We start from the raw sequence: 16609 nt of genomic DNA on the forward strand, positions 1-16609 counted from the left end.
TGCTGCAAGTGCTTCCTAGATTTGTCTTGTCCATTGAAGAAGCACACAGGCGATGCTGATCTTCTCCGCTGCCCAGTTAGCAGTTTAAGGAGCTGGGAACAGTCCTCAATCTTCCTGCAGTGCATGGGACAGCAGGATTATTTTTCTCTGCTGAACGTATTTCTGTTGGGCGCCAGCATTTGGCTCCCAAACGGCCAACTCCTAAGTGCTGGCACTCTTGCCTGGCAGCTTCATCTGAGTGCTGGCACCAGCTCCCAAGCTTTGGGTGCCAACTCCCAAGCTCCCTGCACCAGTTCTTCAGTATCAATCAACTGCTCGGAGCTGCCAGGCACCTGTTTCCAACATGGGTCTCCTAGCCTATGCAGCTCTCCTTCAATATTTCCGTGGGAGCTTTCCATCCCTTTTTGGCTCTAGCTAGCCCCAGTCTCGCCTACCTCAACCTTCCTGATTAGGAGCCATCCAGATGACAGACCTAGGCTCCCCACAATGGTGCTTTCCTCATTTTCTAGGAAGGCACTCAAGGAGATTGAAGTTTGGTTTTTCTGCTAAGAGGAACAAGGTAAGGCTTCCTTCATCTTTCCTCCCTTGCGCTTAATCTGTGAGATTTTCTTTCCTACACCACTGGGGAAGCTCCTTCCCGACGCTCCGCGTTTTCGTTGGCAAAAATTGTTTTCTTAAGCAGAACTTGACCTCCTTGTCAAAGACCTTTTTGAGTTGTTTGAAGCTTTCCATTTCTTGGACTTGATGGTGAGAGCACTAGCCAAGAAGATTAAAGATGGCAATGATTTAGTTAGTCTCTTTTCTCGTCCTTTCTCAGGACATCAAAGATGGCTATCTTGAACTCATCTTCTTTTCCATTTTGGGGTTTTGAAGAAAAGAGATTTGTGTTGCTCTCTTTCCATGTAAGGAGTCACTCAGTGCCAGAAGTCGGACCTCAATAGAAGTCGACTTCTCTTCTGGTACATTCTTCCAAACACCCCAAAGGATTAGTCGTGTTTGTTCCTAAAATGGTCTTCTCATCTCCAGCTACATCCAGTTAAGAAGTCGAGCATCAAGTCCAGTCTAGGACCTGCTCCAATGTTTGTTGTCAGTCAAATCCATCACAAGTGTTTTTGTCCTTCCAGTGTTTAAACAGAATTAGTCCTCATTTGAAGTTCTTGTCAAGATTTTGAAGTTCAGATGGATCTTTCTTGACTGACATCAGGGCATGGGCTGAAAAGATGTCTCTCAGGTATTGCCATGGGATTACCTTGGATATGCAGGATGCATATATCCCGGTCCCCATTTCCTGGTATTAGGATATCTTCCCTCAGGTTATTCTTTTATGGAAACTTTCTTGGGCTCCAGGCAGAAGGGAACACCATTCCCCTTTCAGCTTTGCCAGGCAACAACCTGATCATCTCTCATGGGCTCCTGGCGCGAGCTTTACACTGGTCAGCGTCAACACCTGTTCCAGAAACTCAGCTCTTTCAGAATACTAGGCTCCCACTGCTGAATGGTCCTTTCCTTTTCACATTTTTTTATTTTGGATTTATTTATTTATTTAGTTTTTTTGAAAATTATTGTGTTTGAAACAGCAGATGTTGGACCTGGTTTGTTCAAGACCGTTGAAACCATTGTCTTCCTTTTCTGCTATCTTATTGACTTTCCAAGTTCCTATAAGCATGTCAGATATTAGTTTTTAACCAAGTCCATTTTATGCTGTTGTCAGTCTGGGAAGGAAATAAAAAAGCAGGACACAAACATATTTTTTATCTCAACATGTCTAATATGGATAGAATTTTTTTAAGTCAAGACTAATGTACAGATAGTTGAGGATGATGAAACTTTTGGATGATGAAGAAAAGGAAAATGAAATTTTTAAAAATTGGTTTTGAGATAGTTAACAGTGACTAAAACAAAGGTTATTTTGATAAGGTATGGATGCAAAGAATTTCATTGACTCTACTATACCTTGCAATACAAAAGCATCCATTGCTAAATAAACACCCAAGTGACAACACAAAAAAATCCCAAAAGGCTGTACCCTGATATACATATTGAAGGGAATAAGATGAGCAAAAACCAAAGAAAGACATAGTCTGCATCTTCTGAAAAGAGAGAAATTGCATTCAGGAAAGATGTCAACAAACATCCCAAAATTATGTCACAACTATTCTCAAATCTATGGCAAAAATGCATATCTAGATGTTTATGGGGTTGAATGTCAACATCTACATTCAAAAATATGCTGAAATCTGGATAAGAAGGAAAAAATTGACAAATTTAACAAAAATAAAGATTTATATATCCTGTCGCCATAATTACAAAATCAAAAGCAAATACATATAAAAAATCAAAGTAAAAATGGAACAAAGGAAAGAATAAAGAAATTGTAGCTCTTTGCAAGCCGTTGTACCTTCTCTTCAGCACCAAGATATGAGGCATCAGCTCCCAGGTACAATGCAAAACAATGTATCTGACCTGCAAATGGATTCAAAATTTTAAAATATGCTGTTAAAACACAAAATGAATAATTATGAAGATGGAAGATCAACTATTTTGGAAAAGTTGGATTTTTAATGTCCGAATGTTATGGAAATGAAGAAAAGAACAACATATCAGTCAAAACAAACATGGGAAAATCCTTATTAGCCACCCCTCTTATTAGATAATGGGCTGGAAGAACACAAACCATCATAGTGATGAATGCACAGGGTCTAGTTTCCCATAACTCAAAAGAAAAAAGATTCTCATAAGAACTAACCAAAACTGAAAAAACAGATATAATGAATATAAGTTTTACCTGGGTTCCACTCACAAGAGACTGGTAATGATGATCAGATAAGGGTTTCCAAACTTATAGATCAGATAGAAAAATAAGTCAAATTTGTTTTTTATGGGAAGACACCAATCCATTATAAAATCTGTCCCTAAATATATTAAACAGAATGTGAATTAATAGCAGTAGAATTTGAATCTGAAAAATTATTAAACATTGTAAATACAGACCCCAGAATACTAAAGAGTTTGATTTAATAATTGACCAATTGGATGATATATGAAAACTCAAACTGGACTATAATTTACTTCTATTGGAACTTTAATTTCTGCTAGAATGGAAGTAAACGAATAGGATAATGGGTTGTATTTATACATATAAAAGGAAATAATAGTAGCTGAATTAAGATATTCAATTTGAAAAGCTATTAGATATGTTATCTAGAACTGTAATATTTCAGCAAATAAATCACCTACCAACAAGAAAGGATAATATTTTAGGTTTAGTATTTGACAAGATGAACTATGTTAAATGGAAATAATAGTATAATAATATTTCAGAAAATAATTCATAAAACTAACAGTCTGTTCTAAAACTTTAAAAACAGAGATAAGCAAGAAAAAAATATGGGAAGGATATGGCAAAATATAATTTCTATAGTAAAAATATAAATTGGTCAAAAATAAATGAAGAATTAAAAAAGACTGGGAAAAACATATTTGTAAGTGATAATATACAGGTAAATACGGATACAGTATATTATGCTAAATTTTAAGGAATAGTGGAAAAATATATACCAAAGCAGAAAAGAAAACATCAATCACACATACAAAGAGACAGAAGGATCTTGTTCCAGAAAAGTCAGAAAGTGGAAAAAGGTCTTGCAAAAAGAAAAGAATGCATGGAAAGTGATGGAGCTAAAAAGTAAGATGAAAATGCAGAACAAAAGATTATAAGTCAATGAATGAAGAAAATCAAGACCTTGAAGAAAAGACCCTACAAAATATCAAACAAAACCCCAAAATTTTTACCCATATGCAAAAAGATGAATAAAATAAGAGTCTGAAAACTACTCTAATGATTGAAGGGCGATTAATGGTGAAAAAAAGGAAATTTGTAACATATTTGCAGAAAGATATAAGGCAATGAGTATTCACACCTAACAATTGATAATGGATAATGATACTGTAATACAGAGATGAAAATGACTATTTTTTATTAGGACATTTATAATACAAATGAAAAATACTGTGCAGGCTATTATGAACATTAAAAATGGATCAGCAGCAGGACCTGATGATGTTCTTGCCATTTGTTAAATTATTCCGTTACAGTATTTTATTCAATGCAAAATGTTGGCTTCATATTATTAAGACAAAGTATAGATACAGGAAAGATTTATGATGAGCATAAATTAAACAAATGGACCCCAACTTTCAAAGGTGGATCAAGACTAGAGGCAAGTAATTATAGGCCTGTTGCACTGAAATCTCATATTAAAAGGGAATTTATGAAAGAAATGGGAAAATATATAATGAAATCATTTAATGAAAAATAGTTGGTTTAATACAGGACAACATGGTTTTGTATTTGAGGAACCCAGATTTTCACAGACCCAACTGTTAGCTTACCACAAATGCATATATAAAAATATGATAAACAAAAAAGATACAGATGTGGTTTACCTAGACTTTGCAGAACTTTTGACAAGGTGGACCAAGATATATTAAACAAAAAAATGAGAAAACATAACATTGTGGATAAAGTTGGAAGATGGATAAAGAATATTTTGCAAAACAGAAAACAGATAGTGATTGCTAACGATGAGAAATCGGATGAATGCTGCGGTAATTCTCCGGTGAGACTTTATTGTGTTAGCTGCATTGCTGTGAATTATGATTGCAGACATAAACAGTAATGTTATGGACTCGGCCAGTGAGAAGTTTCGCAATGACACAAGAATAAGTAGAATTACTTGTGATGAATATCTGGAACTTTACTACAAAGAGACCTAAACAATATATATAAATGTGTTTGAGGACTAAATAGGATGGGTCCGTTCTCCGATAAATTTGAATCAATAAACTATGGGGATGAAGAAGGAATGCTATATGCATATAAAGGTCCTAATAATGAGGTTGTTGAGTTTTTGGGAAGCAGTTAAAGACCTGGGTGCCCTCCGATGTTGAATTTAACGGATATGTTATGCAATGACCAAATGATGTAATAATATTGGCAAAATGCAAAGCAAAAATGGTTGTTGTTCCGGCATGTCTAAGAAAAGCCCAACACATAAAATGTTTTATAAAACGTTGTCGTAGTCATTGAATATTGTAATATAATATGGTACCCCTACTGAAGTCCTAAGTCCTTGACTACTGGGAAAGACTCAATTCTTAAATTTATATACTCTTGAAACAAGAAGAGTATCCGCCTGCTACATGATTATCCAGGCATGGTTACAGATAGAAGCAATTACTGAAAACATCATGGAGCTAAAATATCAAATGCAAGCAGAGGTAGATTAATAATGTCTAAAACGATACCAGAAAAATTAAGGAAAGCACACCATTCTTCATTAATCCACCTCTATCAATCGATAATTCAGCGTCTATTACAATGCGCTACCAGCTCATCTGAAAAAATATCAGGATAATAAATGTGTTTTAAGAATAAGTTACGACAATTATCTAAGATGCATCCCAGACCATTCAAGACTGGAAGATGCAAAAAATACTGGAAGATGCTTTAGCAATTCTATGGTAGACATCAGAGGTGCCTCTTCCCTGACTGGGACCTGGGGCAACCTAACTGCACTGTAAACAAAAGGTAAGCTACCATGTGAATTTCCAATTCTTAGTCATTATCAAAGTAGAAACGATCCGCTATGAATGGCCATGTGTCCGTGGCTGTCAAACCTTGACAGGGTTATTATAAAAATGTCCATTTGGTTGTCTTGATTTATCGCAGAATATTATACATTATGTACATTGTTTTTAACAGATAGAAGATGGACCAACCGAGCTAGCTGTTGTCCGATTCTCCAGGGCGTTGGTTGGAGTTCCTGGTATGTAGGATACTTCATTTCATGTCCACATACAAACTTCGAAAGATGCCTCAGGACCAGCCATCCATTCCATAGTATCACACAACTTAAAGGTGGGTATTTGTGTTTCAAAATTATATGGCATTAGACTTATTGAAGTCCTTATCTGCTTGATTTTCTTTCTTTCCGATCCATTGAATGTGAGAGCCTGTGCCACAAGATAATAGTAGTGACAAAAATCATCTTAACCAGACTTTTTTAACTGATAATCCTTTCACGGATATTCAGTGGTTATCTGTAAAAGAGTTTATTACTTTTGGAACAAGTCCCTATCATCTTGAGACTAGTCTTGTTTACTGAGCTTTTCACTCAAATTGTTCAGTAGAAATAAAGCCTTGAGGGAATGGTTTATTTCTGGGATGTGTCAAATGAGAACAAACCTTTTCTGCCAAAAAGAGCTGGTTGTTATTCACTGTAAGACTACAGTATGTTTTAAACCAGGAGAACAAGACATACTGTACTCAGTATTCCTTTCAAAATAAGATCACAATTGGCACTTTTTTACATAGCTCTCACCTAAGAATTGACAGGATGGTTTTTGCAGACAATATTTTTTCTATTGAACTGACATTTTGGGATTTAAATTTTGGTCTGAAATAGAACTCTTTATCAATATACTGATCATAGTAATACAGTTGACAATAATATTGTTACACATAATCAGACATTTTCATTTCTACTTAGAGTATATTCCTAGGGTTTCTATTCTGTTGTAGGAAGAGCTCGAAGGAAAAATGACTTGTGATCAACGCCATCTTGAAAGCCTTGGTTTTATTGATGAACCCATTCTCTACCCTCATCATTCATGGGATAATCTTAGTACACCAGTAATAGCATCAGCAGTAAGTGCTATAATCATTGTAGTTCTAAGATCTATACTATATATGTATAGCATAGAAAAGTAGCACTCGTCAATTTCATCTTAATTTTGTAGTCAGTGTTCTTCAGTATGAATTGATCTTAAGAAAACCAAATAAAAACTCTTTGTAATACAAAGTTAGTTTCTTCATACAAACCCGTCCGTCATTTATTTGTCAGGTGATCATTATCAGGAAGGATTGCTTTTTCTCAGGTGCTTAAGAGACATTTGAAAGATGGTAGTCATAATCTTCTAGCTCTGTCTGGACCAATCTTAAGTGAATGATTTCTGAACTGGTTGTCTCAAGACTCTTGAACCTCTTCTTCTAAGACATTTCCCAGGGTTTGCATTGCCTATTTCATCGGAGAATAGAATCTCTGATGTTCCAGAAAGGGGTATTTTGCTGTATCTGACAAGAACACAGCTTTGCATGTTTACCCTGCTGCTTTTTAATTGGGACACTCCCCAGAATTTCATGACCTGGAACCCCCTCTAATCTCAAAAACTTAATGGAAGAACACTCTTGACTTCCTTATACCTTGCTATACTCAGGAGCACCCTCCAGCCTGAGCCTTTGCCTTTTGACTTCAGAAGATTGACTTGCCTGGTGCCAGTGAAATAATTGTCCTGATTTGCTAATTTCCTTCCTGATGATCAAACTCACTATTAGGAACTTAACTTAGTTGCATAGGCTAGCATACTCCTCTGATAGACATCCACATATTTGATGTAAGTGAAATTCATTTAATTGTTTTTCTTGTATTTTTGTCACTTTGAATATCTTAATAGCCGGTTTAGTTCCATATTAAGATATACACTTATAGTGTTCTGATACTTACCCTGTTTCTGTCTCAACATCTTGATCTTATCACAGTTTGGACTTGGTTTATGAGAGGCCTTTTTTCATAATCATTGCCTAATTTAAGTGAAAGATGGAGCATCAGATCAACTGTTTATTTTTACTGCTTTATACATAGACAGAGCTTAGCTTGACATTGAATTATATTGCCAAGACTAGGTAGAAAATTTTATTTTATATAAATGACTGTACCAATGATTATTACTAACAGGCTTGGCATTGTGGAAGACCAAAAATTGAAATTTCATGGTGGTCTCCACCCTTGCTAGTAGGTGACAGGGTCCAGTTAGGGACTGACAGGTACAGTGTACCGGGGAAACATCAGTTTGTTTTTGCCAGCTGTGGTCAACATCGTGGTTTTGGCAGTGTTATCTGTTGTTTGTTGGATTGGTTTCCTGTTATTGGTGCACTTTTTCAGATTTTGCTGTGGCATTTTTGCTGCAAAATAAATTGTTAGGTTTGTTTAGCAATTTTTTTCACTGTTTCCCATAAGTCAGATTCTCCTGGTTCTTTTACATCGTTAGGTTAAGTTGAACACCAACCAGAGGATTTTAAAACTAGATTTTAATTAAGGAATGGCAATGATTCTTGTACTAAAACTGTATTAAACTCATTACATGTCTTAAGATTTTTTGGGGAAATACTTGTCAGGAATGTCAATGATTGGGATGCACAGCAGTGGTTAAGGTTTATATCCCATTCATTTTTGATAAAATAGGAAGAGGAAGGCTGCTCTTAGAGCAAGCAATTAGCTAGCTTAGAGGCTACCCTTTGCCTTCCCTCCAGTGGCTGAGGGCATAAACAGAATGAGATTGTCTCCAAGTATCCCTTCTGTATCTCCCATCTTGAGTCCTCCAGTTGTCTGCTGTGAACTTTTACCATCTTCCCATGATTTTTAATCCCAACACCATTGTCAGTTTGGAATCTATAGGTATGATAATTAGTTAGAGTTCTATATAAAACTTTCATTTTATCTAGGTGTTATCTTTTCAGGCTTTTTTTATAAAGCAAGTATTTCCAGGTGTTTGTGCTACCAGTGCCAGTGTTCCCAGTCTTTCTTGTAAAAGAGTGAGAGTGTTTTGTTCTCTGAAATGGCTGTCTGTCAAAACTTGTTGACCAGTGCTCAGATTGGGTTCCTGTCTTCCTTCTCCCACTGCATTAAGGAGAAGACACCATACAAATGTCCTATAGGCAGCCTCGTTAAAATGATGCAGCCTTCCCTCTGGATGGTCTGATTGCACATTCCCAGGTGTCAACTGAGCACCACTGGAAATCTATCACTTATCCCAGTAACATCATATTCTGATTAAGAAGAATGGATCTTTTGTTTAAAATGGAAGGTGTTTTGAGTGTTGGTCTTCTGTTTCTTGTCCTTTGAAGATTTATTCCCACTGGGCTGCAGAACAAAAGCTCACCACTCCCTTAAAAAGTAAGGAGGCTACTAATAGTCCTCAACCTTCTTGCTGAGTTTTGCTTAATCCTTTTATCAGATTTGGCAGTCAGCCTGGGACAGTCCGATAAATCAATCTTGGCTTTATTGAAAACATATTTGTCTCCAAACACAGCATATAATTCAGCTGAATATTCAGCCCAAGCGCTACAGTAAACCCCTGAGCGCTTGTCTCACACCAGCTTCTCTAGTCTCAGGCGCCTGCTCCTTATTTGTTGAAAATTCGCCCATTCATGGTATTTTTCAGCACCAACTTCACAAATTGCTGTATTTCTTCTTCATGACTAAATGCACATTTTTGCCTCTCCCTCTTTTTGCCTCAAAGGATTCGTTATCCTGATTAAAGTAGCGCCAACTGGATGATTTAATTTGATTTTCCTGAAGAATACGACAATACCCAAAAATCCAAGGAGTTAGTTCTCTCCTACAATCAGGGAGGAAGAACCAAATTACAATTCGACCAACTTCCCTCCATCTCTTTATCCATCTCCTCAGTTAAAAAGTAAAACCCCATGATAAAAGTATTGATTAGTAAAGTTATTCTCTTGGAAATCTTTGGGGAACATATCAAACCGACCGCAGAAAATGTTCTTCTGCTTATTTTTCACTGAAAATATTCATAACAACAGCCGTATTTTCATCTCATTTCAACCAAATGTACTTTTGTATACCTGTAAAATTATTAAAATACTCAGGTAATGCTCAAGTTACGATAATTCACCTTATGATAATTCGATTTTGCAATGGGGTAAGCAATTAATACCGATAGACAATAATATCTATAAAATATTTTAAAATTTTGTGTGGGCACATGCAACAACATAATCAGGCAGTGAGAGAGACCAAATTACAATAGACAACTTTTTTCCTCCATCTCTTTATCCCATCTTCTAGTTAAAAAAGTAAAAGAGAATGATAAAAGTATTGTTAGTAACGTTATACTCTTGCGTAAATGTGTACAACCATAAACAACCGACTGAGACACTGTTGTTTTGCTTATAACCGAATCGATAACAACAGCCGTTTACCTGGTATTTCAACCATCGTACGGTAATAAACAATTACCGTAGCTTAAAGCACAAATGACATTAATTAGAATAGGACTGATATATTTTTACATTATACAGTACCCTTATTTGGTACGGATAAAAGATCATCAAGGAAATATATTGCTAAATTTAAGCTGCAAGTTGTAGCTGAAGCTCAGAAAACAATGTTCAAGCTGCTAATGACTATACTGTAAATTATCATGCATCTGCAACATGGATGAAACTCGATCGTAATTCAAATTGGAGAGAAAATATTTTAATCAAAACTACTGGGCATGAAAGAACACATTACTGTTATTTTTACACCGATACACAATAAATATTGAACTGAATCTTGAATTTTTTTTACGCAAAACAAACATCCCCAAATGGCCATTGTCATCTGTTAACAAAAAATAGATATATTACAACTTAAAAACACTTTGTATAATGAAAAATAACCTTGCCCCATATAAATAAAGTATCTAGAGATTCATTTACGCTAACTAATTTAGAAGCAAGAAAAGCACTCTGAACTGAATTAAATACAACAAAATAAACACAGCATAAACAATTTCAAAACCAAAACATGGATCGCTATGACTGCAATTTATAATACAAAAGCAATATAAGAATATATACAATATTATTGGATACAGTGAATCAAGGCATAACATTTTAAAAGATGCATATTCGCTGTGTTGACGTTTGTATAATTTGATACGTGAATATAGAGTACAGTATAATGTAGGCCACGCTACTGTATATGTATACAATGTACCATAGTGTAGGCTAAGCTAATTCTTGTTATTCAATTTCTCTTTGCACTGAATTATCATAAGTCACTTTGCATGAACCTCCAGAATTAGCTGATATTTAATAATTACTATACCGTGTATGTATAGAGTTGTAAGAGACCCATCGCACCGATGGTGCTCTTTCGAGCACACGTGTGTTCGTCATCCATCGGAGGGGACAAAGAGAAAAACAAGAGCATCCTGTTTTCTCAAGGAACGCAACTTCTACCATACAATATTTCCGTCTGTTTCTCCCTAACCATTGTTGTCTCGATATATGTACAATCACCACTACTTGCATTGCCATGCAAGCACCCTAACCATGTCTCTCACAATCGCCATCTGTTTGTCTGCCGACAAACACAGATGTCTGAATCATTACCTCTGTTTTGCCCTGTCTGTTTGAACTATCAAAATATACAGTTCTAAGTGTTTTTAAAAGGGTTCTAAGTATTCACAGGTTTTAGCTATTCACATGGGGGAGTGGTACGCATCCCACATGAATACGGGGGGTTTACTGTAATGAACTTCCCAGACTTCTTCCATCCTGCTCCTCTGGATTCTCCTGCCTCTACATTTTTGATGAGGGAGCAAGCTTCTGACTCTTGCCCTCCTAAGCTTGTCCTCTCTTCTTCTTCAAAAAGAGCATTGAAAGAGGTTGATGAGTGGTTGACGTCAAAGAGGGTCACTGGCAAGGCTACTTTTGCTTTTCCTCCTTCAAAGCTTCTAAGGAGGAGGTACAGGCTTTATGCCACTGGGGAAGCTCCTTCCTTTGAAGTTTCTGCCTCTTCCCAGGGGGACTTCTCTGGCTTGGTTGATGCATCACGTCGTACTGCTTTCGCTTCGGCAAAAGTCTTCTCCTCATCTCCCAAACTGGATCATCTAGTGCCAAATATTTTCAAGGTTTTGGAGGTTTTTAGTTTCCTGGATTGGACAGTGGGGGCTTTGGCATGGAAAATTGAAGACTGTCCAGCCCTTGCGGAAGATTTTGCTTCAGACAGGCTTAATGTTCTGTCTTGTGCAGACAAGGCAGTGAGGGACGGTTCGATTGAACTTGCACTGTTATATGCGATGGGCTCGTTGAAGAAGCGGGAGCTGTGGTGCTCCTTTGCTGCTAAAGGAGTGACCACCATCCAGAAGTCAGCACTTTTATTTGTTCCGCTTCACAAGAGTGACTTCTTTCCCCAGGACTCCGTTAAAGAAGTTCTTTCAGCTCTGGAGAGAAAATCGACTCATGATCTTCTGGCCCAGTAGTCGAAGCATCCCATGGTAGCCCCTGCAGTTGTTTCCAAGACTTTTTCACCTCTGCAACCTCAGCCCTTACGTGGAGGAAGACCCAGAACCCAGTCCGGACCTCGCTCGAACCTTCATCCACCAGCAAAGTTATTTAAGAAGTCTTTGGCCAAACCAGCCACCAGCAAATGAGACCCGTGTCCTTCGTGCCCCCATAGGTGCCAGGTTGCACCTTTTTTGTGAGGATTGGAGTCACAGGGGTGCAGAACCTTGGGTAGTGCAGGTTCTGAAGACAGGCTACTCCATTCCTTTCAAACAGATTCCTCTGCTTTCAAAGTCGCTTATCACCTTGATGGCTAGCTCGGCAGGGTCAGAGAAGTTTTCAGCCCTCGCTCAAGAGGTGGATTCTCTCCTTCGCAAAGGAGCAGTGGAGGAAGTTGTAGACAAGTCGTCGGAAGGGTTCTGCAACAGGCTTTTTGTTGTTCCCAAGGCTTGGGGGGGCTGGAGACCCGTTTTGGATGTCAGTGCTCTCTAAACTTGTTTGTGGCGAAAACCAAGTTCCACATGGAGATGAACCGGTCTGTCATGTCCTCTCTCCATCAGGATGACTGAATGGTCACCCTGGACATGCAGGATGCATATTTTCATGTCCCCATCCACTCGAACTCGAGGAAGTTCCTGAGGTTCATCTTTTGGGCCCGGGTGCTCCAGTTTCGGGCGCTGTCCACAGCCCCACAGGTTTTTACCTGAATACTCTCTCCCCTCGGCAAGTGGCTTCATCTTCTTGGGATCAGTGTGTCCTTGCAATGATTGGTTTCTCCATTCTCCGTCAGAGGAGCAGTGCACAAAGGACTTATAAAGGACCCCTTGCCTAACGAAGGAGTTAGGCTTCTTGGTAAATGTACAGAAGTCTCAAATGACTCAGTCTCAGAGCATTCTTTATTTGGGGATGACTATGAGCTCTTGAGTTTTTCGGGTTTTTCTCTCCCCAAGAGGGCCGAGTCGTGTCTCTGGACTGTGCAGGAGTTTCTCAGTCTCTCGACCTGTTCTGCTTTCCGGTAGAGGCCCCTGCAATTCTTCCTGAAGGCAGATTGGTGCAGGAAGATTCAGTCAGACTCTGTAGTCTTCCCAGTCACGTCGGAGATCAAGGAGGATCTGTGATGGTGGTTATCTGAGGAGAGACTTCAAGAAGGACTCTCTCTTTTTCCTTTGAACCCAAGCCTAGGATTCTACTCCAAGCCTCAGACGTAGGGTGGGGAGCCCTGTTAGGGAGTCAGAAGGTTTCAGGGATGTAGACTGCAGTTCAGAAATTGCTGCATATAAATGTCAGGGAGTTGAAAGTCATTTATCTGGGCCTTCAGGCTTTTTCTCCACTCGTATCTGGGAAAATAGTAGCGATTTACTCAGACAACACCACAGCTCTGTCCTACGTTCGCAAGCAGGGGCCACCCACACTTCCACTCTCTGCGAGGCAGCCAAAGACCTTCTATGGACAGAGCAGAATCAAGTCAAGCTGCTCCCTCACTTCGTGCAGGGGAAGATGAACGTTCTGGTGGACCAGTTAAGCCGCGGCCACCAAGTTCTCCCTACAGAGTGGATGTTGCATTCCAGAGTCTGCAGAGATCTGTGGAGGCTTTGGGGCAAGCCCTCCATAGATCTCCTTGCTACATCAAAAAACAACCGACTTCCTCTCTTTTGCTCGCCAGTCCCGGACTCTCTAGCTTGGACAACGGACGCAATGTTGTTAGACTGGTCAGGCCTCGCTGTCTATGCCTTTCTCCCCTTTGGGATAATTCGAGAGGTGTTGAACAAATTCAGTTCTCATTGAAACGTCTCAATGACACTCATTGCTCCTTTCTGGCCGAGGAAGGAGAGGTTTCCAAACCTGCTGAGACTGCTCATGGGTTTTCCAAGGCTCCTTCCGCAAGAACATTCGCTGCTCAAACAGCCACATTTTTACAGGTACCATCAAGGCTTGTCCGCTATGGCTCTGACAAGATTCAGACTGTCAGGAGCCTCGTCAGAGCAAAACGATTTTCACGTAGGGCTGCAGAGGCTGTTGCTAGATGTAGAAGAGCTTCTTCTAGCAGGCTCTACCAGTCCAAGTGGGAGTGTTCAGAAGATGGTGTGCACAGAATAATGTCTCTTCTTCCGAAACCTCTGTAATCCTGATTGTGGACTTCTTGCTCTTTCTCAAGGCTGTTAGGAGGCTGTCACCCTCTATGATTAAGGGATATATGGCTATGCCTAGCTCATTGTTCAAGCACAGAACCCTTAACCTGTCTACGAACCAAGATAATAGTGATTTCGTTAAGTCTTTTGAGACCTCTAAGACAGAGAATCGCTCTTCAGTCCCTTGGAATTTGGACGTAGTTTTAAAGTGGCTCATGAGCTCCTCTTTTAAACCTCTTTGTTCTGCCTCTTTGAAGTCCCTGACTCAGAAGAATTCCTCTCTTACAGCTCTGGCTACAGCGAGGAGAGTAAGGCAACTCCAGTAATGGATAAGAAGTTGGTTTTGCATAAGGAGGCACAGTTTGCCCACTCTTCCGCATGATTTCCTCACCAAGAACGAGGACGTTTCTCGTCCCTGGCCCCCGCTCGTTTATTATTAAGAGCTTGGAGAACATTCTTGGGCCGGAAGAAGAGGAGAGACTTCTTTGCCCTGTGGGGGCCTTGTGACTTTACATCTGCAGGACTGAGAAGATCAGGGGTTCCTCAAGCCAACCTCTGGTTTTTAGTGAGAAACCCCTCTTGCCCACTCTCTGAGAACGCCCTCCCCTTTTTCTTAAAGATCCTTATCTCAGAAGCGCATTCTCAGGTCGAAGAGGATGCCTTCCTGATCCTGAGGGTAAAGGCTTGTGAGGTTCAAGCTGTCGCCATTTCTCTTGCGTTTCGTTATAATATGTCGTTGTCTTCCATTCTCCAGTCGACTTTTTGGAGATTGAAATCTGTCTTTGCTTCGCACTACCTGAAAGATGTGGAAGCAGTTTTTGATAATTGTAGTATGTTAGGACCTTTATCCGTGGCTGGCATGGTTTTGGGAGAGGAAGCATAGGGGACGATCTGTCCCTCTACTGTCTCCCCGCTTGGTTTTTTTTTAGGTGTTGAGCTGTTGGGAAGCCTTGGGGTACAAGCGTACTTGGAGTACCCACCAGAATTTTATGGTTGGGATGTTGGTTGTCTAGTTTTTATTATGGTGTAGGTGACACTGTTGTTTTTATTCTAGTCATGCCCAAGGGAAGGGCACCTCCTTTTGTCTTTGTCAGCCGTCGGTGTACCTCCACAGCTGCAAAGTACCCACTGAAGTAGGGGCAACCCTGGCCAATACACCCTGCCCTCTACAGGTTAAGATGAGTGCCGACCAGAGGCAGTATTTGCCTGTAGTAGCTCTCTTACCAGGTAAGGTACAACAAGCACTGTCTCAATGCTAACAAGCTTGTAGTTCAGAGTCATTATCTTTTAATGTTTTGGATTAGTTTATGTCCATGCAACCCCGCCTCCTCTCAATGCAGAGTCAGCTGTGTAATTGCTTGGTAAGTCACTTATATAAAAATGACATTTTTATAATAAAATAAAGTTTTATACATACTTACCAAGCAATTACATAATTGGAGCCCTCCCTCCTTCCCCACAGATGGACGTATTTTGGCTCAAACAAATTGGTGTTTCCCGCTGAGTTGTACCTGTCAGTCCCAATAGTGGGGCAGGACCCTGTCACCTACACTAGCAATGGTGGTGCCACCGTGAAATTTGAATTTTTGGTCTGCCATGGTAGGAAGCTGTTAGCTATGTAATTGCTTGGTAAGTATATATAAAACTTTATTTTATTATAAAAATGTAATTTTTGTAAGCTTTTGAGGTATATAACCTCATTATCAGGCTGAAATTATTGGCAAAAAATAATCAGAAAAAATAAAATTAATTGTCCTACTAAAACTCAAAATGGTAAAACAAAAAGGTACAAACATTGAGAATGCATATGGAACCTGAGATTATAAAAGCTAATAAAGCATAAAAATGAATAGAAAGTATAAACTAAAAATGCAAAAATAAAAGGAGAAAATGCAGACTGAAACTAGCAAATACAAATTGAGTTATAGTTTCACCTTCATATGAACAACAACTCAGAAATTAGCAGGAACAGTCTGTTTGAGCAAAAATACAGTACAGTACAGGCAGTCCCCGAGTTACGCTGGACTCGGCTTTTGATGTTCCGAGTTTACGACGCTCTTCAAATATATTCATCAAAAATTATTTCCAGGGTTACAATGCATGTTCCAGGTTTATGATGCTGATCCGATGGAAGAAATATGGCTCAAAAATGGCAGAACAAAATTTGGATTTTTTTTATGAAAAACTCAGCAAAAATGCAGAATACGTTGTTTTCAAGACTCCCAAAGGATTAAAAGTAAGGTTTTCTTACGATTTTCGATGGTATTTTGGACGATGCCGATCTGAATGGAAGAAATATGCATCCAAAATGGCAATGGTCAAAATTTGGAGGTTTTTTGATGAA

The 16609-nt window shown here is 39.0% G+C and overlaps 1 protein-coding gene across 1 annotated transcript in view; it reads left to right on the forward strand.

The window, feature by feature from the left end:
* Positions 1–5885: 5885 nt before the first annotated feature.
* Positions 5886–16609, forward strand: part of LOC136846471 (uncharacterized) — a 152043-nt gene continuing 141319 nt past the window's right edge. The window contains exons 1-2 of the mRNA XM_067117276.1: positions 5886–5920; positions 6584–6709. Coding sequence (XP_066973377.1) covers positions 6602–6709 — 108 coding nt within the window. The 5' untranslated portion in view covers positions 5886–5920; positions 6584–6601. The remainder of the gene's footprint in view (positions 5921–6583; positions 6710–16609) is intronic.

Source organism: Macrobrachium rosenbergii, chromosome 15 (genome assembly GCF_040412425.1).
Source record: "Macrobrachium rosenbergii isolate ZJJX-2024 chromosome 15, ASM4041242v1, whole genome shotgun sequence".
Classification (NCBI taxonomy): Eukaryota; Metazoa; Arthropoda; class Malacostraca; order Decapoda; family Palaemonidae; genus Macrobrachium; species Macrobrachium rosenbergii.